General features: G+C 42.0%; 5 protein-coding genes and 1 long non-coding RNA gene across 7 annotated transcripts; 4 read left to right on the plus strand and 2 right to left on the minus strand.

Moving 5' to 3' along the window:
- Positions 1–972: 972 nt before the first annotated feature.
- Positions 973–2225, plus strand: LOC121054777 (B-box zinc finger protein 32-like). The gene has a single exon (XM_040525434.1). It carries the CDS (start codon positions 1151–1153, stop codon positions 1853–1855), a length of 705 nt encoding a protein of 234 aa, XP_040381368.1. The 5' UTR covers positions 973–1150; the 3' UTR covers positions 1856–2225.
- Positions 2226–4725: 2500 nt separating this feature from the next.
- On the plus strand, positions 4726–8960 carry LOC102721741 (putative clathrin assembly protein At5g57200). The gene is made up of 15 exons (XM_006656263.3): positions 4726–4934; positions 5102–5171; positions 5259–5356; positions 5786–5924; positions 6024–6151; positions 6260–6352; positions 6434–6484; positions 6594–6659; positions 6760–6825; positions 6927–7007; positions 7385–7462; positions 7555–7731; positions 7821–7899; positions 8035–8153; positions 8307–8960. Exons 1-15 carry the CDS (start codon positions 4848–4850, stop codon positions 8700–8702), a joined length of 1728 nt encoding a protein of 575 aa, XP_006656326.1. The 5' UTR covers positions 4726–4847; the 3' UTR covers positions 8703–8960.
- LOC102699698 lies at positions 8955–10631 on the minus strand. Its single transcript, XM_006657154.3, has 3 exons — positions 10619–10631; positions 9561–10217; positions 8955–9250 (listed from the first exon to the last, which is right to left on the minus strand). The coding sequence occupies exons 1-3, from the start codon at positions 10629–10631 to the stop codon at positions 9189–9191; spliced, it is 732 nt and encodes a 243-aa protein (XP_006657217.2). The 3' UTR covers positions 8955–9188.
- A 743-nt stretch (positions 10632–11374) lies between these two features.
- LOC102721454 lies at positions 11375–12973 on the plus strand. The gene is made up of 2 exons (XR_001550628.2): positions 11375–11665; positions 12859–12973. It is a non-coding gene; the product is annotated as an uncharacterized LOC102721454 (long non-coding RNA).
- Positions 12974–15201: 2228 nt separating this feature from the next.
- LOC102722586 lies at positions 15202–18130 on the plus strand. 2 transcript variants are annotated; one of them, XM_006656266.3, is made up of 5 exons: positions 15202–15419; positions 16848–16938; positions 17030–17150; positions 17497–17551; positions 17637–18130. In XM_006656266.3, exons 2-5 carry the CDS (start codon positions 16896–16898, stop codon positions 17814–17816), a joined length of 399 nt encoding a protein of 132 aa, XP_006656329.1. In that variant the 5' UTR covers positions 15202–15419; positions 16848–16895; the 3' UTR covers positions 17817–18130. The 2 variants fall into 2 exon arrangements, with proteins under 2 accessions (XP_006656329.1, XP_015694457.1); XM_015838971.2 differs by lacking the exon at positions 15202–15419 and adding an exon at positions 15438–15606.
- A 472-nt stretch (positions 18131–18602) lies between these two features.
- On the minus strand, positions 18603–22023 carry LOC102700253 (cryptochrome DASH, chloroplastic/mitochondrial). Its single transcript, XM_040525057.1, has 12 exons — positions 21595–22023; positions 21339–21478; positions 21003–21221; positions 20793–20933; positions 20493–20684; positions 20375–20421; positions 20147–20223; positions 19901–19976; positions 19739–19808; positions 19515–19638; positions 19328–19377; positions 18603–19105 (listed from the first exon to the last, which is right to left on the minus strand). Exons 1-12 carry the CDS (start codon positions 22010–22012, stop codon positions 18905–18907), a joined length of 1755 nt encoding a protein of 584 aa, XP_040380991.1. The 5' UTR covers positions 22013–22023; the 3' UTR covers positions 18603–18904.
- Positions 22024–24054: the final 2031 nt, after the last annotated feature.

The raw sequence follows: 24054 nt of genomic DNA on the forward strand, positions 1-24054 counted from the left end.
CGCTAAACATATCCACAAGTGGCAGCCGATCGAATCCAGAGCAATTAGTTCCAGAACCAACTGGGATTAAACAAGAAAAACCCAACCGATCGAAAGACTGACACATCAACACCCTACGGGCATCGATCGGCCAGCTACAAGGTGAAATGAACACCAACACCAAATAGAGATTTGCTTCAGTAATAAAATAGTAATAAAAAATATCTTAAGGTGCGATATAAGCATGTATACCCTACTCAGCTAAATCTAATAGTGAATATAACTGTGCACATCCTATTCAGCTTAGCTAGATCTAATGATAAGAAACAGTTTGTTATCTCGAGACATCGGTACCTCAAGATATTTTTCTTGGAGCAAATCTCCGCTAAAAAAATACTATCAGGCGTGACAAAACCACGACCAGCGAGAGCGAGTGGGCGCTAAGTTGGGACGGGACGGTACGAGGTTGTGTGGCCACCAACGCCTCTACGACCCTCTCTCTCGCCAACGAGCGGCCCAGGTTTTTCCCATTAACCCATAACCACTTGTGTCAGCGTGTGAGCCTCAATTTTGGTTCTTGCTAATAAAGTATCCACGCCTCCATGGGATTCGCTCCAAGTGTCAATCGCCCAGCGATCGAGCCAACGTTAGTTACTCGTACATGCGGCTGTGATCTTTCACGCAACTTATTCTCAGTATTTTATTAAACGGCTAAAGAGTATGTTTTTTATGAAAATTTTCTAGACATAAATTAATCATCTATTTTAAATCAAAAATTTTTAAATTTTATCGGTTAAATTATTAAACGGCTATAAAAGATCAAACATTTTTTTACCTTTCACCGCTAAAATACTGCGTATGTTTGTGTGCCGTCGTGTAGTAGCATGTTTGTGTGTGTGACGGGCACAACGACGTTGCGAATTCCATGTCCTTACAAATATTTCGTCGTCACATTCCGTTCCCATCGTCCGTTCCATGTACGCCGGTTGTTGCACGTGTGATCGAGATAAAAATCGCTGCTTTTTTGTGTGTCTGTGCGTGAGAGAGAGAGAGAGATCGTGTGTTAGCTCGAGCTCAGCTCGGCGCTTTAAATACGCGCGCCGAGGTAGCCGGGGCCGCTTAATTCGTCACGGCGCGCGACGCGATCGGAGAGGAGGGAGATAGTGTTGGGATGGGTGGCGGCGGCGGCGTGGAGCGGTGCGCGCTCTGTGGCGCGGCGGCGGCCGTGCACTGCGAGGCGGACGCGGCGTTCCTGTGCGCGGCGTGCGACGCCAAGGTGCACGGGGCGAACTTCCTCGCGTCGCGGCATCACCGGAGGCGGGTGGCCGGGGAAGGGGTGGGGTTGGTGGAGGAGGAGGAGATGGGGTATGAGTCTGGGGCGTCGGCGGCGTCGAGCACGTCGTGCGTGTCGACGGCCGACTCCGACGCGGCGGCGTCGGCGTCGGCTTCGGCGCGGCGGGGGAGGAGGCGGCCTCGGGCGCGTCCCCGCGCGGAGGTGGTGCTCGAGGGGTGGGCCAAGCGGATGGGCCTCGCGGCGGGGGCGGCGCGCCGCCGCGCCGCCGCGGCAGGGCGCGCGCTCCGGGCGTGCGGCGGGGACGTCGCCGCGGCGCGCGTCCCGCTCCGCGTCGCCATGGCGGCCGCGCTGTGGTGGGAGGTGGCGGCCCACGGCGCCGGCCAGGCCGACGCGATGCGGCGGCTGGAGGCGTGCGCCCACGTGCCGGCGAGGCTGCTCACGGCGGTGGCATCGTCGATGGCCCGCGCGCGCGCGCGGCGGCGCGCCGCCGTGGACTCCGAGGAGGGCTGGGACGAGTGCTCGTGTCCTGAACCCAACGCCTTGGATGAACCACATATCAGAGACAAAGCTCGTCAGAAATGATACTCATTCAGGCGCTGTTCAATCTTTAATTTTCTCAAGAGTGTTAAGCAAAGCTAAAATCTTGTGATTAGCTTGTCAAAAATATTGTTGTAGACTTGTAGTTAGAATTACCTAGTAGAAATAGTTTTCTTTTTCTTTTTGAAAAAAAAGGAGAGGTTGTCACCAAGCTTGTAATTCCAAATGTGTGATTAGATGAAGCTAGGGGACCATGCATTGGTCTAATTAATCATTGGTGATTTGATTATACTTGTTGAACAAAAATTGTGGCTCACATCATTCACATGCTCTTGGGTCATGTGTGGGGGAAAAAATATCTGGATTCTGGAGTTGTGGATCATGCATGTACACAGAGTCAGAAACTGTTTACAAATCTTGTTGCCCTTAACAATGTTATCTACAGGAAGTTTGATTCGTTCGCCTTCAGTTTGCATAAACTTTACATTATCACCATGTGTTGTATAGCTCTACTGCTTAACAAGGCGTAGTTGTCCTTCTTTCCTTCCCCTAGAACAAATAAATAACTTTTATTTTTCTACTTTATTTATATGTTGGATTCATTACTAATAAACCCATAAAATAATCAATAATATATTATTACTAAATATCTACGGGTAACTTACTAATCAACGGAGTTTTGATGTAAAAGACATAAAATTAGGAATTTGTTGTTTCGTAAATAAGAGAGTACTGTAACATTCATGAGTTTGTACTAATTAAGCAATGATTAAACATGTGTTGCAACTTTATTGTTAGTAGTTGGAAGTACTATGGTTGGATGTGCTGGTCTATCGAGTTTGTACCAAGTTCTGACCATCGCTGTCAGAGGATGTTGATCATCGCCCTACCTTGCTGGATACAATTACTGAGATGTACAAAATTACACATCTTGATCATTGATAGGCATATTAAAGTGTCGCAAGATCAAGTGGATTTGTCCTAGTTGTCAATGCTTCTCAGTCTCACGAAACTAGAGTGCTGCGGAGAGAGCTTTCTTTCCGGACACTGTCTCCGTGCTTTGCAAGTTAGTCAAGTACTGGCTCTAATTTATCTATAGTCAATCTAATAGTTAATTTATACAATAGTTACCTATAAAGCATTAGTATAGGATCTCACATGTCATACAAACATTGTGTCTTGGAGCCAGTGCTACAGCTGGCTACAAATTAGTAACTCACTTCTATTCTCTCTTTCTTCTTATATTTTTAAAATATGTTTATAGCTGGTTTATAGCTGCTATTGTACCTACTCTTATAAGTTAAAATTTTAATTTTTAGTTTTTGTTTTTGATTTAATTTTGAAGTATTTTCGTTTTAGTTTATTTTTTATCTTGCCTTTTCGATCGCTAGAAATACATATATAAGTTTTATTTATAAATTATTTTTTATTTATAAATATACCGTTTGATTTTTAATTGTGCTCGTAGTTTCAGCTCCGCAGTGAGGTTTGATTTCTGAAAGATCAAGAGTGGCGCAGCTGGTAGTGTTACATGTTCAGATGCACGTACGCTGGTTTGGGCCTCACGTATACTTCAATCACGTTCCGGCCCAACTAGTTATATTTAGGCCGTGTTTGGCTGGTGGGGTAAGTTAACTTATCCCTGACACGGAAAACGTAGTAATAGATTAGTACATGATTAATTAATTATTAATTATTAAAAAAATAAAATAGATTAATATGAATACACCATTTAACAGTTCGGAAAACGTGCACGCGGAAAACGAGAAGATAAGTTATCTAACCTGGGCAAACGAAGAGGGCCTTAGTCATAAATATCATCATAACAAAATAAATTATAGTTATATATTTGATTACGACGAATGTCAAACGTAAAAAAGATATATAGGCCATCAGAGGTTAATACCCCTCTTTGACCGTCATATTTAGTCTTGGCATCAAGACCAAGGATATATTCCTTTTAATCTTCATTTAAACTCATGCAGTCATATTATGGATACGAGCACCTCATTCATGTATCTTTAGATGAATGACGGTAGTAATTGAATGTGTAGCTCTCCTGCATATGGTTATATTGATGGATGGTGAATTCCTAAGGCAGTATGCATGGTAGCATAGTAAATCTGTACGAGAGATCGATGAAAGGTCCAGCGCACTAGATGAGAAGCAGTTGCTAATGTGATGATCATTTGTGGACATGTAATTTTTTGTTATACATCTATTAAATAAGGATGGAGGGAGTATATTATAACTATACCCGCGTGATTTTAGTTAAAAAAATTAAAAGGGATATTTTAAGCAAAACCGGAAGCGTCTTTCGCCTCCGCTGCACTCGACGCCGGCGGCGCCGACGCACTCCGCGGCGAACGGGCATCGCCGTCACTTCACCACCGGTGGCGATGTGACTCCTCAGCAGTAAAAACGGAGAACGGTCAAGCATAAGGAAGGAAGACGCCATGCGTGTCCCCTCCGGCCTCCGCCGCCGCCGGCTCGAGCGAACCGGCGGTCCGGCGGCCTGTCGACTCCACCACCGTCGGCCGGGGACGGTGACCTCCTCCACCGATCCACTCTGAATGAAACATTTCACAATGAACTCCATTCACCTTCAGCTTCTATTATATTCAGATGCAACCATGCAAGCGATGCAACTGTGCCAAGAATAGCTCTGCCACTCCAGCCACGAGCACTCAGGCAATGGCTGCAAAAGAAACCGCAAAAGAAATAGTTTTGCAGCATCAGTGTGTGTGCTTGCTCGCTGGCTGAATCATCAACATTGCTCGATCAGATCTTCCTGAGGAAATCTGAATGCTCTCGTGGCGTGCGGATTATCTCATTTTTAGCATCCGCCGAAGTAGCCGGGCCGGTACGCGTCCTCCTCCTCCTCCACCACCACCACCACCAACGCCGCGCTCGTCTCCCCTTCCGCAACCCTCCGCCTCTCTTCGTCTCCCCCGCCAAATCTGGCACGCCGCTGTTCCACCTTCGCGCGAGGGCTGCGGGCGCGGCGGGCAGCCGGCGACGGCGACGGCGAGGGCGTATGGGGTCCGGCACCTGGCGGAAGGCCTACGGCGCGCTCAAGGACTCCACCAAGGTCGGCCTCGCCAACTTCAACAGCGAGTACAAGGTGACATCCATCGAATTTCCCTGATCTTTCGACTGCATTTTCTTCCGTCTCTGCGTTTCAGAGTTCCAGACATGTTTTGTTCTCTCAACCTCGATCAATTTGATACTGCAACCTGTTTTCTTGATGAAAATTTTGCATCTTTGGTTTGGTTTGATGTTCTTTCGCAGGATTTGGACATTGCCATTGTGAAGGCAACCAACCACGTGGAGTGCCCGCCCAAGGAGCGGTACCTCAGGAGTGAGTGGTTTCATGTTCTTGGGGGTGTGGGGATATCATCTGTTTCATCAAATGTTGCTAGGTTTAAATTTTTTTTGCTGGCTGCAGGGATACTCTTTGCGACCTCCGCGAGTCGCCCGCGATCCGATGTTGGCTACTCGATATGTACATTGGCTAGGAGATTATCCAAGACCAAGAATTGGATTGTGAGTTTCTTGTCTTTTTGTTTATATATGTTGATGGTCCTTGATTTAAGCATGGATCTTTTCTTTTGTTTTTGTTCATTCTTTAATATTTTTTGTCGGTAGAGATGAATAGCTACCGAGCGTTGCTCATGTTTGGAGTTTTCAAAATGAGTGGCAAAGAAGGAAAAAAAAAAGATGTTTAAAGCACTATATATATCTGTCTCATCTTTTCTTATAAGCCAAATTTTGAATTTTCAACCTTAAAATTTGAAATAGATTTTAGGGTTTTTTCGCTGTAGTTTATTTTTTAGCCTTAGTTTTTAGACCATTAAGAACACGTATATAAAAATTTTATTCATAATTTAATTTTTTTTCATTTGAAATTATGTTGTTTAGACTTTTTCCTAAAAAAAAACAGACATTCACCTCCTATATCTCCTGATTTTCCAGGTTGCATTAAAAACACTGATAGTGATACATAGACTACTCAGAGAAGGTGATGGGACATTTAAAGAAGACTTCTTGAACTATTCATACAGAGGAACTATTTTGCAGATTCCACAATTCAAAGATGATTCGAGCCCTTTAGGTTTGTGCATGTTCTGACTTCTGAACCTGAACATCTATCTCTATCCTAGTTTCACATCTGAACTGATGCTCTATTTGCTCTCCTCCCTCCTTAAGTCAGCTTGGGATTGCTCATCTTGGATTCGCACATATGCGCTCTATCTAGATGAACGGGTCGAGTGCTTTAGAGTTCTAAAATACGATGTTGAAGCAGATCGTCTGGTGAAATTACCCCGAGCTTCTGGCAAGGTGATATCAGCTTTCTAACCTGGATACTGATAGTCTTACCATGTTAAGACCATTCTGATTTGTTAATTGCATGGTTGCAATGTTGAAATATTGATAAATTAATTCCAGGCACACAGCAGAACAAGAACTCTACCATGTTCAGATCTTTTAGATCAGTTGCCTGCATTACAGAAACTACTACTAAGGCTTATTTTTTGTCAGGTTTAATTTTATCAAGATCACATAAACTCCTTCCATTCTCCAATGTTTATTATTATCTGTCCATCTTTTTTGTTGTTTCAGCCCGAAGGTTCAGCCTGCACAAATTATCTTGTACAATATGCATTAGCCCTTGTAAGCTTCAAACTTTGTCATAAAGATATCCCCTTCTATTTTACAATTTTAATTTACAGAAAGTATGTGATTCCTACCACTATTATGGAGGTTTTTTTATGGGCCTTAGGTTTTGAAGGAGAGCTTCAAAATATACTGTTCGATCAATGATGGCATCATCAATCTTGTTGATATGGTACAATTCTTCTTGAAATCCTGCAAGTATTTTGCATATGTGCAGCAACAATTTGTGAAACATAAGCTCAATTTCTTTCTTTTTCTCTGATCTCATGTAGTATTTCGATATGCAAAAATATGATGCTATCAAGGCACTTGAAATTTATAAACGAGCTGGCTACCAGGTACATAACTCTCATTTGTGATATGCAGTAGCGAGGAGTAGCATTGTTGTATCAACTTACTAATTCTTTGGACCCATGGCATGTTTTTTCATGCTCACCAGGCAGATAAGCTTTCTGCTTTTTATGACCACTGCAAACGTCTTGAACTGGCAAGGACTTTCCAGTTTCCTACGTTGAGGCAGGTACATTCATTCAGTGAGTTTCCCAATCTAGAGTAGACTACAGTAGTTTCATTACTACTATAACATAAAAGAATATCCGTGTCTTAAATCGAAGAATTCTTTCCAATCTTGACTTCAGTAGGTTCAGTACTTCTATATGAATAAAATACTTTTATTGGATGCGAAAAGTAGGAACGTACCAAACATTCGCTAATCAGTACCCGTTGTTAAAACTATTCATTTAGGTGATAATGGCCTGCATTGTCTTTATCTTCCTTTTTGCATATTGGCATATTCCTATCTACAAATATTAGGCCTAAATATAGTGCTTCAGTCAGTTCCTGTTTACTGAATCTCCGGTTACAATGATCTCATGATGTGTTGCTGGATTACCTCAGCCACCCCCTTCATTTGTTGTAACAATGGAAGAGTACATCAGAGAAGCACCCCGTGTCAGCACAGCGAGTAAAAGTTTGGTTAGTGCGTTTAACAGTTGGTATAACTACAAAAGAGGTCATATCACAAAGAAGAATCAATTGCAGTTCTGTTGTTTCTGTTGTTGAAACAGGAAAGCGAGGAGCAGAATTTACCTAGTGATAACGAAGATGAAGCTCCACAGGAAACCGAGAAGCTAGTGGAAGAGGAGAAACAAGAGCCTGCAGAGCCTGAAGAAGAGCCACAGCCTACAGCTGAACCGGTGGAAGAAACGGAACCTGTACCAGTGGCAACAACTGGGGATTTATTAGTAAGTCCAGTATACGATGATCCATCTTAATTCCGACTCGGTGCCTTATTTCATCGAATCCCCCATACTGACTTCTATGTTATGTGCAGAATTTTGACGAAGAAGTAAAACCCCTGATTGCAGACATTGAAGAAAGCAATGCCCTGGCTCTTGCAATTGTGGCACCAGGTATATGTATTGGATGTAATCTGTGGTTCAGATATACTTTCATTGAATAACTTCCATCATCCTGGATCCTATTCTGTGTGTGGATACTTCTTAAGACTGTATCTGCTACTAAATATCGTATTATGGATGGTTCAGGGAATGAAAACAAGGCCTCAACTTCACATGACTTGTTTGCGCTGGACAAGTCTGGGTGGGAACTGGCACTGGTTACTGCACCAAGTACCCACACAAGTCAACCAGTTGACAATCAACTGGTAATTATGTTCTTTCTTGTTGCTGTATTTGCACTCTACTATATGATTTCAGAAAACTCATCATTGCTAGTAAGAAAAGATGATCATAAGTTGCAGCTGGTAGCAAGCTACTAAAATTAGTTCAGAGCTAACACATCTGCATTTGCCCAACAGGCTGGGGGCTTTGACAAGCTACTGCTAGATAGTCTGTATGAAGATGAAGCAAGGAGGCAGCAAATAGCCAGTGCAACCTACACCGGCAGCCTTGCAGGGAACCCATTTGATCCCAATGATCCATTTGCCATGTCTAATAACTTCGCGCCACCGTCAAATGTGCAGCTAGCCATGATGCAGCAGCAGCAGCAGCAGTATTATCAGGAACAGCAGCAACAATACTTCCAGGTCCAGCAACAGCAGCAAATGGTGACGATGCCGCCGCAAACATACCAGCAGCAGCAGACTCAGTATTCTGCCCCTCATGCTGGATTGTCCAATCCATTTGGTGATCCATTCGGTGGCCTTGTAGCCATGGCTAATCCTCAAAAGGAAAATAATTCAAATTTAGCCTGAATTTGCATAATTTTTTCTGTACCGCCCACCGATTTTGATGGTATATACCTTTCCAATCCTGAGAAGAAAGTTGTATAGTCTGACAATTTTCAATACTACATCTCGATGCGATGTAGTACTCACGTTTGGAAACTTGTATGATCATTCCAATGTCAATGTCTTCACCTATGAGATTATGACTAATATAGAAAACACAAGTTATGTTCCAGCAATTGCAAATAGTTAGATGCCCCCACAAACCAACTCAGACAATAGCAAGAAAAAAGATGGTAATTATTAATCTCTTTATAGTTTGATGAGTCTTACATATAACCAGAAGAGCTACATGGATTCATGAGTTTTTATTATTATTGCCTAACAGTAGCTCATGGATTTCTGGATTCTACATTTCTACAACAGCAGAAGCAGAGGCACACATGAAAGAGGCAAGCTTAATTTCGTCCTCAGCTGAATTCACGTCCAGTGAAAAGAACCGATCCCTTCCACTCATTCCTCCTCAGCTGGAATCGCATCCTGCATTGAGCGCTCCACTTCATCCGGAAAGTAGCCTGCATGATCATCAAATACACAGATATATATAAATATCTAGGCAAGGATGCAAAACAAGTGCAAGAACAGTAGAGTAGATACTAAGCAGGAAAGCCAAATTAGACTGGGATTGCAGAAGAGATGGAGGAAATGCTGGAAAGGCACAAATCTGTTCTGAGTTGAGATGACGAAATGATGAAAAGTCACAAATTTGTTCTGAATTCGAGCAATTCTTGTGTGAATTTGTTGAAGCGTTTCACAATTAGGACAGCATGAGCAAGCAGCGAGAAAAATGAGATCCCAAAAGGTCGAATCCTGAAGAACTCTTACCATCGATGAAGTAGGTCGAGCAGGGGAATCCGCGAGAAGACGAGGCGACGGCGCGCGCCTCGTCGCCGGAGAGCGGGCGCGGCAGGGGGCCCGTCCTTCCGGCACTGTTCACGAGCGCCAGCATCCTGAGGGCCGCGCCGGCGGGCCTGGGCGGCGCGTAGTAGGAGGTCCCCGGCCGGAACGGCGCCCAGTCAGGCTCCGACATCCGCGCCATGGCGCCGTCGATGGCCTCCTCCAGCCGCCGCGTCAACGCGCTCGACCGCGCGTCCTCCGACGTGGACGGCCCGCCGGCGTCCTTGCGCAGCTCCTCCGCCGTGAGCAGCGGCCGGCGGCGGGTGTGGTAGCAGCATCGGCTGGCCAGGATCCCGATCCCGCCGGGCCGCGCCGCGACATGGACCGCCGTCCGGGACAGCGCGCGCGCCATGGACGACACCGTCTTCACGCGGTGATCGACCGGAGCTCGCTGGGACCTAGCTGCCGCCCCCGTGCGTGCGGTGGCCGGAGCTCGACCTGGTGGTGCCTCGCGCCGCGTGCGCGTGGTGGTGTCGCGAAGGTTTGAGAGGAGGAAGGTAAATATAGCAGAAATCCGAGGGCTTATCCGCAAAAGACACAGCCGCCGGTTCCCGAAACTGCAAGCTGTCTCCGCCTGTTTTGTGACTGGAAATTTTTTTATACGGAATATAGGCACGGTTTAGTTTTTAAAAACTTTTCAAAAAAATCACATCGAATTTTTGAATACATAAATAAATTATTAAATATATATAAACATTAAAACTAAGTTACAGGAAAAATCGTGAGACGAATCTTTTGAGCCTAATTAAGACATAATTAGCCATAAGTACTAAAGTAACCAACATGTGCTAATAACGGATTAATTAGATTTAAAAGATTCGTCTCGTGGTTTTCAGGGGAATCTGAAATTTATTTTATAATTAGACTACGTTTAATAATTTAAATATGTGTTAAAAACTCGATGTTATGTTTTTTAAAAAAAATTTGCAAACTAAACAAGGCCATAATTTAGCCCCTTTTGAAAATTTATTTACAAATATGCTCACCTGAAAATAACATTTCATCCCTGTATATACCAATAAAAAATAAAAAAGAAACTACAATACAATTTATTCTAATAGGTTCATTACCAACTTTTATAAACTTTAATATAATATTTAAAAACTCATTTACAATAAATAAGAGATAATAAAGATAATCTTATTTTATAATGGAGAAATCTATCGTGAAATATTATATTCCTAAAAAGAAAAAATTGCAATGATGCAATTATAATTTAAAAAATTAGAGATATGCCATTCTGACCCACATGTCATTGACTCATGCGGATCTCATATGACATTAAGATACCAATAACATATCTCTAACTTTACAAAATTATAATGACATATTTGTAAATTTAAAAGGATGCAGGTTGCTGCCGTGGTCGGCATAGGATTCTATTCATAAATAAGCCCTCCTCTTTATGCTTGTATTTATAAATTAAAATTTTAATTTTAATCTTATATTTAGAATTAATTTTTGTGTTTTTTGTCGATATTTATTTTGTAGTATTGACTTTTAAATCCCTAAGATATATACTATTTATAAATTATATAAAAATTTTATTTATAAACATGTCATTAGACTTTTTTAATAAAAGATAAATAATCCTAACTTAAAAGAATTGTGAAGGGTTTTACAGTAAAATTGCCTCTGCCTTTACCCTTGTTGTGTACGCAACTGCGACTTGTGTTGCGGCGGCGCGAAAGTCCGAAGCTTTCGTGGGGGGTACGCGTGCGCGAGGGCGAGGGCGAGAAGAGGAGCTAGGGTTTTACACTTTGGCTGGTTCCGCTCGCGGCGGAGATGTCGGCGTATGACGAGGTGGAGATCGAGGACATGGAGTGGAACGCGGAGCTGGGGGTGTATACGTACCGTGCCCCTGCGGCGACCTGTTCCAGATAACGCTCGCCGACCTCCGCTCGGGGAGGAGATTGCGCGGTGCCCCTCCTGCTCCCTCTCCATCACCGTCGTCTACAACGAGGAGGAACTCACCGACGGCAAGGAGCCGCCGCCCAAGCCGGCGCCGCGCCCCGTTGCCGTTGCCTAAGGCGGTGAGTCTTTGTGCGGTTGGAAATTCGTTGCCGGTTGAAGCGTGTTCGTTTATTAGATTAAAATTTTGAAATCATAAATTTGTAATTTAGAGTGTTAATCAATCAATCTGCAGTGTATCTGATTATGGATTCAATAAATAGTTGTGAAATTTTAGCTTTTATTAGATGTCTTAACCTCTGGTTATTTTGGACGAAGTGGGGGAAACAATTGCATCCTGGGTAGGAGTACAATCGCACGATACTTTGCAAGATTAGAAATTGGTTTATAGTCTAGTAGACCTGTGTAATTTGGTGCTGATTGATTTTTATGTGCCGATAATATTGTTGATAGGTAGATGGATCATGGATGGGTATATAGGATTGAGTATAACCAACAAAAGTTTGAGTTTTGAATTCCTCGTATATGTTGTATGGGATCAATACCTTAGATTTGTAGATGAAATTTTAGATTTTCCTTATCTAGGAATCTAGGACACATGCAGTCAATAGGTGTGCGATTTAATTACCTGCTATGGTTTGTCATGAGCATTGGTCCGGAAACAGAAAGCAAGTGATGACAATTCTGCAACTTTAATAAGTGGATGATGGCGATTTGGTGGGCTTCAGGAATTTTTGCCAGTTGATTGGTTATGTGAGCTTTGGGGTTTAATGTTGTGCTCATTTATTTACTAATCGGAGAAATTTTTTAATTGATGTGGCACTGTAACTTTACAGTTTCTCATGTTGGAGTATTTGTTGGTCGAAAATTAGGTTTTATTTTTGCCATGCTTTCCAGTCTTTTAGAATTAGAATTACTGACAAGGTAGATTGGCAACTCAGTTCTTCTATGGCGAGGAATCTTGTTGAAGTTTAGGCTCTAGCTACTTCATAGTTGTTTATTCATCATTTTAAGTCTTTTAGCTGTTGGTCCAATCTTTTTAGGTGTGCAATTTTTTTTCCTATCTATCTAGAGTAAATGCAGGTAAAGACTAGTTCTTTGTACTTTGATCTGTAGCATTAACTTGGAAAATCTTTAGTAGATTGGGTAAACACCAAAACAGGATTCACACTGCATGATTTTCGATATAGATTTTTGTAACCTTTGCCCCCATTAACAATATTTTGATGCCAAGTTACAAGCACTAAATTTTCAGTGCTTGTTTATTCTTGCCATCATTTTGGTATAGTTGACTGATATCACTCGTTGCTTGCAGCAGGATGAAATCAGGTTCAAAGCTGGAAACCACACAGGAGCATTTGTACTTCTAAGATGAGAAAGTAGAGTCGTATTGCCTTTTGGCTTTTGAAGTCACTCATGTACGGTGTTACAGAAAACCGCAATGTGTTACAATGCATCATGAATAACTATTGCTCGGAGATTTTGCTGTTGCACATTTGTCGCACAATCTTACCATTACAGAACTAAAATCTCGACCACTCTTCTATGATCTCTTCTTTATGTGCTAATAATCTTGTAGCGCAAGCACGCTGATATGCTGACACGGCATAAATCTTCTATTGAAGTTGTACAAGCTCGATTAAGACGGTGATTGGTTGCCTTTTTACAGAAAAAAATCAAATGCTAAATAAAAAATAATTTGTAAGTAGAACTTATATATATATATTTCTAGTGATCTAAAAGCTAAGGCTGGAAAATAAACTTTGATAAAAAAAATGTCAAAACCAACTTAAAGTTTAAGGTTAAAAACTCAAATTTTGGCTTATAAACATAAGCAAAAGAAAAGGTCAGGGTACAAAATATAGGAGCATAAACTTACTGTAACAAGGAAGGTATCAAAAACAAAAATTCACCAAATGAGATGAAATCAATCATCTGTGGTTGATCATTGTCAAAATATCGATCTAAATGTTACTCTCTTCCTTATACGATGTAAGACTTTTTAGTCTTGTCTAGATCCATATAGATGCTAATAAATCTAGACATATATATATATATATATATAAATTTATTAATTGATAATGCTATGATGTCTTACAATATGAGCAATATGAAACGGAGGTAGGATCGCTAGTCTCACAGCTGTTTAGAGCCGTTAATATTTTATCACCCGTTCTAACAGGTGGCTTTTAACGAGATCCATCTACATGGAGTTTGGGGCTGATTTTTTTTTAAAAAAATAAACGACATATTTATAGTAAAAAATAGTTTAGGAATAAAAAAATTATATATATTCTTAGTTACTTAAAAGGATAAGATTAAAAAGTAAATTAGGATTATAAATCACAAAATTTACTCTAAATTTAAATTTGACAATTTAAATTGTGGCTTATAAGCACACATAGTAAAAAATAGGGTGCTTGTTTGCTAAAGAGCGCTGAGGCTATCGTACCGACCAATAGTACCAAACAATAACAATTAACAAAATAAAACTACGTAGACTCAAGTATAATCCTCACCTGCTTTTCCTCTCGTGTACAGATGTATGCATCGTTGGTTTTCAACCCTATCCTATCTTTTAGCTTTTATTTATCCTTATAAGTCAACATTTATATTTTAAATCTTAAATAGTTATTTTTGACGTTTTTTCATCGTAGTTTATTTTTAGCATTTCACCCTTGTATTTTAGATTAATCCATAATAACATAATAACAACCTAAAATATGAAAAATGTATATAATAAAACTTACTTTTAATGTATGGCCCATCTCTCGTACATATATTATCTTGACACATGTGCTAAAATTGATTGTAGATCTGTATCTTGTTTTTTCTCTCTCATTTTCTCTCTACTCCACGTAAGCATCAAGATAATTTTTACGACCTACTTAAATCATTTATTGTACTCACTGTTAGAGAACCACCAAGACTACCGGGCAAGGACGATCCAGAATGGACACAAAGTGATTATCGTGAATGGTACTACCATGCTACTTCGCCGTTTTATAAAAAGACAAAATGATAATTCTAATTATATAAATCTGAACATATATCTAACTATATTTATATTTGTTACAATAGGATGTCATAGCCAATACAGTATTAATTTTTTTTAGGACCGAGCGAGCATGGTCTTCATCCGTTCGTGCTCCGTCCGGATCCACAGCGATCCTCAAATCTCACCAAGAGCCGAAACGTGTGCGCAAACTGCAGAAGAAAAAAAGCCCACGAGGCCGCGCCCACCCCCACTCCCCGCCGCGCCCCCAACGCCGCCACGCCACGGCTACCCCGCGCCACAACCACGTCTCCCCCACCCCGCCGCGCCGCGCCGCAACGCAACGCAACGCAACGTCGCGCGACACACACAGGCAGCCATCCATCGCACGGAGCCGTGCGTGAATGAATCCACCGGTTCGCGTCCCGCAACACCGCCACCAACCAACCACGGACACGCACGCACGCACGCGATGCCAACGGCAAAAAAGAGAGGGACTCCTCCGTCGCGCTCGCGCAACCGCCCGTCCGCCCGCCCCGCCCCGCGCACACGAGACACATTCACACAACCGCACGCCCCACCTGCCGTTCTTTTTTTTCCCCCCTTTTCTTTCGTTCTCCTCTCGGCGCGGCCCGCTTGCGTGTTTGCGCTTATCCTCTCGGGGACCTCGCGCGCTCGCGCGCTCGATCGGCAAGCCAAGCCCCGCCCCCCTCGATCCCCTCAACCCCAATCTCCTCCACCGCCACCGTCGCGTCCGTTAAAATTAGCCTCTCGCCTCATCCCCCCATCTCTCTCTCACGAGGACGACCGGGGAGCGCGGCGAACCGGAGGAGGCGGCCTCGTCCCCCGCCCCCTACATCCTCTCGATTCGTGCGGTTCAGGTGGGTGGCTCCTCTTTCTTGCGCGGCCGGGAGATGAGAGATGGGGTATTCAATCTAGTGATTAGTGTGGGGGGAGGGGATGCGAGTCGCTGGCGTGTTGTTGTGCGCCGTTCCTCGTCGATCTCTGCGGTTGCTTCGGTTGGTTTCTGAGAGATTAATTTAATCTCCGTGTCGTCGTTGGATTGAGGTACGAGCCTACGAGGGTTCCAATCTGACTGGGGATGTGTTTGGGGAGAAATGCTGCAGATTCAGTTGTTGCAGTGTTAATTGCTTAGATTGGCCTATGCCGACTTCCTTGCGCGTGCATTTATATCTCCTCTTTAAAGAATCTTCAGCCGGCGATCTTGTTTGTAAATTTATTTTAAGGAACTTTACATCTGGACCTATCAGAGGATTGGCTGCAGAATATGGTCAGAAAATCTTACAAAATTTCCCATCTTTTGGATCTACTCCACGATTCGTGCACCGGCGTAGCTCCATCCTGCTGCTAGGTTTAGGTTTCTGGGCGGTGGGAGCCGTCCCTAGTTTTGGCTGGATGGAGATGGAGGCCAGGCTGCTGCAGCAGTACGGATGCTGATGCCAATGCCGGTGAATGGTGGATCTGGAGGCGAGGAAGATGCTGGAGAAATGGGGGCATTGAGGGTCATACTTGCCAGTGGGGATGGAAACACTGTCCACTGGACCTCGCTTGCGATGTCTACGAGGAAGGGCTTCCCTTATCGCCGGTTAACATGGTAACTTGGCACACCATCAGGGAGCGGTAACACTAAATGCCTAGTAACCCCACTGAATTCAAAAAGTTAAACAAAAGTTTATTTTTTTGATAAATTTTGTCCAGTTATTCCTGGTTTACCACGGCAACTGCGCGGTAACCGGGTTTACTGCTTGGGGTGTGTTAACCCCTCCCGTGGTAAGGGAAGGCGAAGAGGTGGGAGTGATGGCTTGTGAGGATGTTGTGGCATTGTAGGGGATCAGTTGGAAGATCCAATGCAAAACATTGAAACTCAATTGAATGGTTGAAATAGCAAGATTTGGAGTGTAAAAATGTTACATATATATGGTAAAGGCAGTCCTACCAATCAATTCCCAAACAGTTGCCAGCTGATTCAGCTATGTCTCTCTATTCGAATTCTAATTCTCCTCTTTAGAAGAGTGCTGTCTTTTACATTTGGTACAACTACCACTGCATTACAGATTCTTACATTTCTCACTCCTGATGTTACGTATGATAAAATTTCTTCTATTGTTATACATGCGTGACTATTGGGACTGCACTGTTCCTGTTAGAGATATTATAACTTTTATTGGCATGTGAAACTACAGTGGAAAAATATTCCCGAAGTCCTATTGATTTTCTGATGTAAAGGCTCCAATTATTCTGAAAAGATTCTTTTTACTCTTGATTCATTTGGAATTCTTATTGTGCAGGGACCTTTCAGAGCAAACCATCTTAAATCTTATTCCTGACTTCCTGTCATGGGCATGGAACATCTGCTGAACACCATGAATCCTTCATCAGGTTCTAACCACGCTTTAACCTGTTATGCATTGTTTAAATATACCGGAACCATTGCCGACTGATCATACTTTGGTTACATCATACCATAAAGGCTTTATCCAGGAAATGAGAGAGTTAGAGAAGCTTAGAACAGAAACAATGATGAAATCCTGCCAAAGCACAACTAGCAGGGCTGGAGCGATCAGATGTCCAATACCACGCAAGAGCGGCAGGTATACTTGCAATCTGGTTAACTAGTTTTTAATATGATTATTAATCTAATTTTCTTGTCCACAAGTGGTGATATAAACATCATTAAATACCCTAAATATCCTAATACAATCAAATGATTTTATCAAATTCGCCCAATAATAGTGTATAACTGTCTATTGATGCATTAGATTGCTTGAAGTATCTTGCTTTGGTTGAGTATGCTGTAATTTGTGTTTTTCATGTTACAAATTTGACTACATTTGAGTTTTCTTTACACTCTTCTCTCATCTGGAGTTTACATATTGGTATAAGTTACATTATTTTGATTTTAACTGCATAGCATGCATGATTCATCTTGCTGTTCAGGTCATGTAAAGAGTATGATTTAACACAAGATCTTTCTGATTTCATTATGAGCAAGGTTAGCTTTTCTCTTTTCTTTGCCACATTTTCGTGTGTTGCTCAAATGTGCTTCCCAATTAAGCTAGAAGTCTGGCAATCTGCAGGCTTCTCCTCCATACTTTACAGGATCTCCACCAGTTCGAGCAAGCAATCCTCTTGTACACGATACACAATTCTGTGCGTGGAAGATGCAAAACGTTGATCAGTCACTTAGCATTCCTATACCAACAAAGGGATGCAATGTTCGTTACTGCATGAGGGAAGGATCTGTTACAAAGGCTTGAAACTACATTTATTAGCTTCATGACCGCTCGCACCCAGACCCAGAGGACATGCTTGGTGAACATTCCGGCTGTTGACTTTACTTGTAGTTGTAACTCTGCTTGCCTCTTCAGGGCCAATTTGTACATACGGGTTATCACCTCTAGAAGCTGCCGTTTTCAAGTTTTGTGCCGTTGTCATCGGCAGTGGTGTACATATCTTTTGTGTTCAGTTTTGTCGGCTATGAAGCTAGTTTGGCAAATAAAGGCTGTCAAACCTATGTTACTGAGAAATGAGCTCATCTGATGAATGGAAGAAAATTTCTGTTTTATCACCATATCGAGTTGTGCTGGATTTGTTCGTGGATAACTGAATGGCCATCTATACCTTTGGGTGCTATATCTCAATGAAGCAGCCATGAGTAATAATTTATAGGTGGAATTTTTATATCTATATTGTTTGTTGTTTAAAAGTCAATGCTGGAAAGTATGAAAAATAGTAGAATAACCTTTTTGAATGGTACTTCCTTTGTTCCAAAATAAATTCGTTTATCAGTTTTTAGATGCTATCTTTGACTCTTCGTTTTATTTGATTTTTTAGGGATTCTTCGTCTTATTTGATTTTTTAATTAATACTTTTTTAATTAATACTTTTATTGTTATTAAGTGATAAAACATGAATAGTACTTTACATGTGACTTTTTTTTGAGTTTTTCTTAAAATTTTAATATTTTTAAATAACATTGGACACAGAAGTGACGATCGTACATTTTTAATGCATTTAAATTTTGGTTGCGAAGGCTAGCCAGCAGAAAATGAGAGGTAATATGCTGTCATTGAGGAGAGAGATCTGATCTCTCTGCAATGTTCTAGGGTTCCATTTGATTTATCTACATTTCTCACGCTTGTCATAAATTTTGTCGAGTATTTCTGACTTTATGAGCTCACAAATCATGCAGCGTCATTTTACAAACACTTGCACAGCTGAAATTTTGCATAAGACCATACAAAGGCTCACTGCCGTTTGCTCTCTAGCTATCTGTTGTAAATCTGCATCATTTCGTATTGATCAATGGTGTAAACTGTAAATGTATAATTGAATATGTATCGTATTATTTTTGTCTTCTATACATGTTGCCTGGCCTTCTCTGCCTATTGAACTGATCTCTTCTCTGATGTCCAGCATCAAACTTCAGTGGGACAACCTGGTTGATGTACAAGGCTCCTGGGAAGTTCCTTCGTTCTTTAGCAAGAGACCGGAGCTCGGGTAACCAGTAGGCAACATACTCTCCATCAGGATCATATGTTTTAGCCTGCAGAAGAATGTTCACTCATGGTCAGATATTGACATCTTAAGCTTATGTAGTTGTGAGTTGATGCATATAGCCACATAATTTAATTTCTTCTTGCAATGGTCACTTTCTAGTACCCATCCTTGCTGGTAGTCTAGTGTCTAGATTGATTATCTTTAAATTGTTCAGTCGGTAAGAAAAGTATTTGAATATTGGTTAATATTCTTTTGTTTTGGTGCTTACTTGCTTAGGTATGCTGAAGTATCGGTCTTCTCTTGGATCATTGCCAATTCCTGTCAAGATTACAGCAGTAGCAGGTCAGTCAGTCAGAGCCTGGCATCTGTTTGCTTCTTCCACTTTATAGTCATCTGTTTGCTTTGATTATTCGATGCTTACAAGAATAAGTAACTGAATATTAGGAAACGCTAACCTGCTCCATATGTCCAGTTACCATAATTTGAAGCTGGATCATAATCCAATAGGCATGTTTCGAACCATTCAGCTCCCATTCGCCAATCAATACCCATATCCCGGACCAGAAATGAGCAGACAATCTGTATAAAATCAACAAGAGGGATGCCTTGGATCAGGTGGCCTTCGGTCTCATACCCTTGTGCAGTCATTCTGCTAATGTGATAACATGTCAATGCTTACCTGACGGCCACGGTTGGACATGAAACCAGTTGCTAAAAGCTCCTTCATGTTGGCATCAATAAGAGGGTACCTGAAATTCACCATGACAAATTCAGAAGTTTTATATGATGAATAATGAGTTAATATGTGAAAAAAATTAGAACAACTGGGAGTACACCATACCCAGTTCGACCCTCTCTCCAAGATTCAAACAATGCCTGATCCTGGCTCCATTTGGACACTATATTCCTTGGACCACCTACAGTATTTTTGAAAGGATTATACCTTACCAGACAAATGCAACTGTTGTATGTTTATTTAGCTGAAATAGCTTAATCTTTTCAGGATAAATAAGAAAATTAAAATTCAGAATGATACTTCTTTTCATGGTATAATATCTAAGGATATGCGAGAGGGCTACATCTTTACCTAGCTGAAAAATGGAGTTCCCATATTTTGCTGATATGAATCGGAAATAATCTCTCCATATCAACTCAAACAAAACCCTGTAAGTATTGGCATATCAGGATATATTTCAGTTTCACTTTTGACTTGTAAGAAAACTCGGAGCCCAAAATTGCAATAATTGACAAGAAAAACACTCATTAGCAAGAGTTACAATATAAACATCTCTAGAAGTGATAAGGGCACACTTACCAATATGTAGAATCATTTGCTACTCTCTGCTTCTCATATCTCTTTACCTGCACCGTGACCATTAATACAGCATGAGGCAAAAGCTACTGATCTCTTCACAGAAGCATGACTTGATTACCTCTTCACAAATATAACGTGGCGAAAGACTGCCAGAAGCAAGCCAAGGGGAGAACTTGGTGGAGTAGTCTGGACCTAGCATGCCATTCCTGGTCTCTTTGTAGACTTTCAGCTGGTCTTTCTTCCAGAAGTACTCATGAACTCTTCCCAGAGCTGCACTCTCTCCTCCGATGAAATGCATTCCCTTCTCTGACTATAGAGAGAAGTAAACAGTGACAGTTATAAGTGAAGTTATCAAAGGTTGTCTACCAAAGTACAGTTGATTACTGACAATAATATCAACACAGTTAACTGAACCTGCCTTTGTCATGCTTAAGCCTAGTGACTCCAATGTTGGTACTGTTCCCCACCCTCCAATCTCATCCAGGCCAGAACTAGGAGGCGGCCCAAGCGACGGCGGCAACTTGTTACAGTTCCGAACCGAGGACTTCGATTCAACAGCCTGACAAAAACATTGCATTGACAGTAACTATGATGCCAGAAAAACAGTCTAGATAAAGAGAGTTTATACCTTTCTGAATTGTGTATATATGTCTGGCAAACTGGTCACAGAGAATGGGAGATCATCGATATGATACAGTGTTGCTCCCCATATGAGCTGCAGCTTGGGGTTTTGGGGTTTCTTCTGGTTAGATGCTCCCCCCTGAGGAATCACAACTTGTTCCAAGCCTTTGCGCACAAGTCGTTCGACGAGGAGTTCCTCGCTGCATGATTCCTTATGAGCATAAACCTGGAGATACAGCACCAGTTACTCCCCTAACTCTCAGTCTGAAATCAGTACTCCAGGATCCACAACTCAACATGAAACTGCACTGAGAATTGGGCATGAGTGCGCAGATGAACTCACTGTATGTGCACTGACAGCCTTTGCAACTGAAGGGAGGATGTCTTCAGGTTTGCCATGCCGGATGAGCAAGTCGAGACCTTGTTTCATCAGGTTGCGCTTCAAATCTCCCAAACACTCGATCAGGAATTGCGCCCTCAGTGCTGAAAGAGACGAATCAAACCAACATTTCCTCAGCCAAAATTACACACGCCAAGCTCGAATTAATCAGCAGGAAGCAACTGTATTTCCATCAGGAGATTCATCCGAGTTCCTTCACCTCCAGTCTTGGGGAAGCCGAAGCAATGGGTGCTCCCCCGAAACGTCCGGGGATCGACGCAGTACACGGGGAGGAGGGCCTCGGAGGCGGCCCAGGCGCGCAGCAGCGCCTCGTTGTCGAGCACCCGGAGGTCGTTCCTGAGCCACACGATGGCGACCCCGCTGCCGCCGCCGCCCCGCCGCAGGCTCGGCGAGGTGTACCTCCGGAAGGCCTCGCCGACCGCCGCGCGGGTCTCGTCGGCGGAGAGCGAAGGCACCGCCGCCGCCGTCGCGGCCCGCCGCGACGAGCTCGAGGCCGCGCTCATGGCGTGGAAGGGGCCGAGGAGGAGCACGCGCAGATTGGCGGGCGGTCTCCGGAGGAGGAGGAACTGGGGATTGAGAGGGAAGGAGGAGGAGGAGGAGGGGAGGAGGTGGAGCATTTCTTGGACCCCCGGCGATTCGAAGGTTCTTGGAGACGCGAGGGAGCGGTTTGCAAAACGCGGCGGGAGGAGGAAGATGGAGGGAAGAGTGGGGAGGGGTGCCACGTGGCGGTATGTGAGTGGTGCTACGTGGCCGAGCGTGGGCCTAAGGAAATGGACTATGGATTTTGTGGGGCCCTGGGGTCGTGGGCCCCCGGTCTCGTGTGTTTTGGAATGGATAAAGGACATTGACAGTGGTGGATATATATAGGAAAAAGGCCAAATGGGTGTGCACCGTCTACAGGGTAAAGTATCTCCAAAAGGATTAAAGCAAGAAGCTTGGCTAGGAACCTAGATCATTCATGCAAAATGCTTCATTTTCATGTCTGATAATACTATGCAACTGTGCACTATCTTTTGTGTTTTCTCTAAAGTTATATAAATCAATGTCCGCTAGATTTGTTTCTCAAAATTTTAGGGGCGCCGGTGTTTAATCGAAACCATCTAGGTCCACCCCCAAACAATTTATATGAATATTCATATAGTAAATTCAAAAAAACTAGGCTTAGACCTGTATACTTTGTTGCAGCAACAAAGATTGGTTACTATGACTCTGATAACTTTATCTTGTTACATCACCATCGCCATCAATAGATATGGATGGCGTGGATTAGCCTATGAGTAATTTAGAGATGGACATGAATGCCCATGAGTAATTTACTGTTGGTTCTATTTTAACATCTACTTAGTTCATTAAGTTGAACTAAATTAAACTAGAGTTCATCCTAAATTCCCTGTTGGCTGATCTGTGCCCATCCCTATCTATATATATACCAGCACTATAGGCTCAATAGTACATCTTATGGAAGTACAATTCATCGGATACTATGAATAACAAGTGTGTTTAGGACTTCTTTGAATGCAATATCGAGAAAATAAAGTAAGAGAAACAACATTGGATTTTAACATGAATGCAATTATAGGATAAATGATGTATTTTAATAGGAACATAAGTGTAAAATAAAAAGAATTAGATAGATAACATAAAATAATATAGGAATTTACTGAGAGATAAAGACTCAAAAGAAATTTTTCATAAAGTTGGACATCATGTTAAATTTTCTCTAAAACTTCCATGGACTTTAAGCATTCCATAAGAATTTCTTAGGATTCACTTCCCTACTAGTTCCTGCTAGAACAATTCGTAGGATTCAGGGTGTGCAATCATTTGTTCCAAGAGGACATTTTCTAGAATTCTACTATAAGGTTAAAGTCCTACAAAATCCAAAATTCTTATGTTCCCGTCAATCCATAGGTAGCTTTAATATGGTTTTATTAGAACATATTAATATATTATTAATCAAAAAAAGATGACAAAACATCACTAGCGGATCTAGAGGGCGGACCAGCCAAAAAAATCACTGCTTAAGCATATATCTCTATTACACCCCCATCTTTTGCTTTGGGTTATGTTTATAACTTAAAATTTAAATTTTTAACCTTAAATTTAGAGTTGATTTTGAGGTTTTTCACTAAAGTTTATTTTCTAGATTATGCTTTTAAATCGCTATGAACATGTATATAAAAATTTTATTCTCAAATTATTTTCATTTGTAAATATGTCGTTTGACTTTTTCTTTAAAAACCCTAAAGATAACCTGTCTTTCTCCCCATCCCACATCACGCAAAAGTCATTGCTTTAATAAAACTAGAATCTTTTAAGAAAACCGTTTTTTCTCCATGGACCTATGCACTCATCATCAGTTGCATTTACCGTTTCACCTGGGCTGCCTATTATCAATTGTAAAACCTATTGCATGAGTATATTACTATTATATATGAAAAAAGAAAAATAGCTCATATGTGAAGAGAAAGAAAAAAAAAGAGAAAAAGAACATTTATTAACATAGGCAAGATGCACTTTTGATCAATTTTATACTTCTATTATGTATTGCATGTTATATTTATGACCTAAAACATTTATGTAATTTGGACCACCCGTGCTAAAAAACACTGCAAAACATATATAGGCCAAAATCATCAAAACTTCACGGTAACAGAAG

Source organism: Oryza brachyantha, chromosome 6, assembly GCF_000231095.2.
Source record: "Oryza brachyantha chromosome 6, ObraRS2, whole genome shotgun sequence".
Taxonomy (NCBI): Eukaryota; Viridiplantae; Streptophyta; class Magnoliopsida; order Poales; family Poaceae; genus Oryza; species Oryza brachyantha.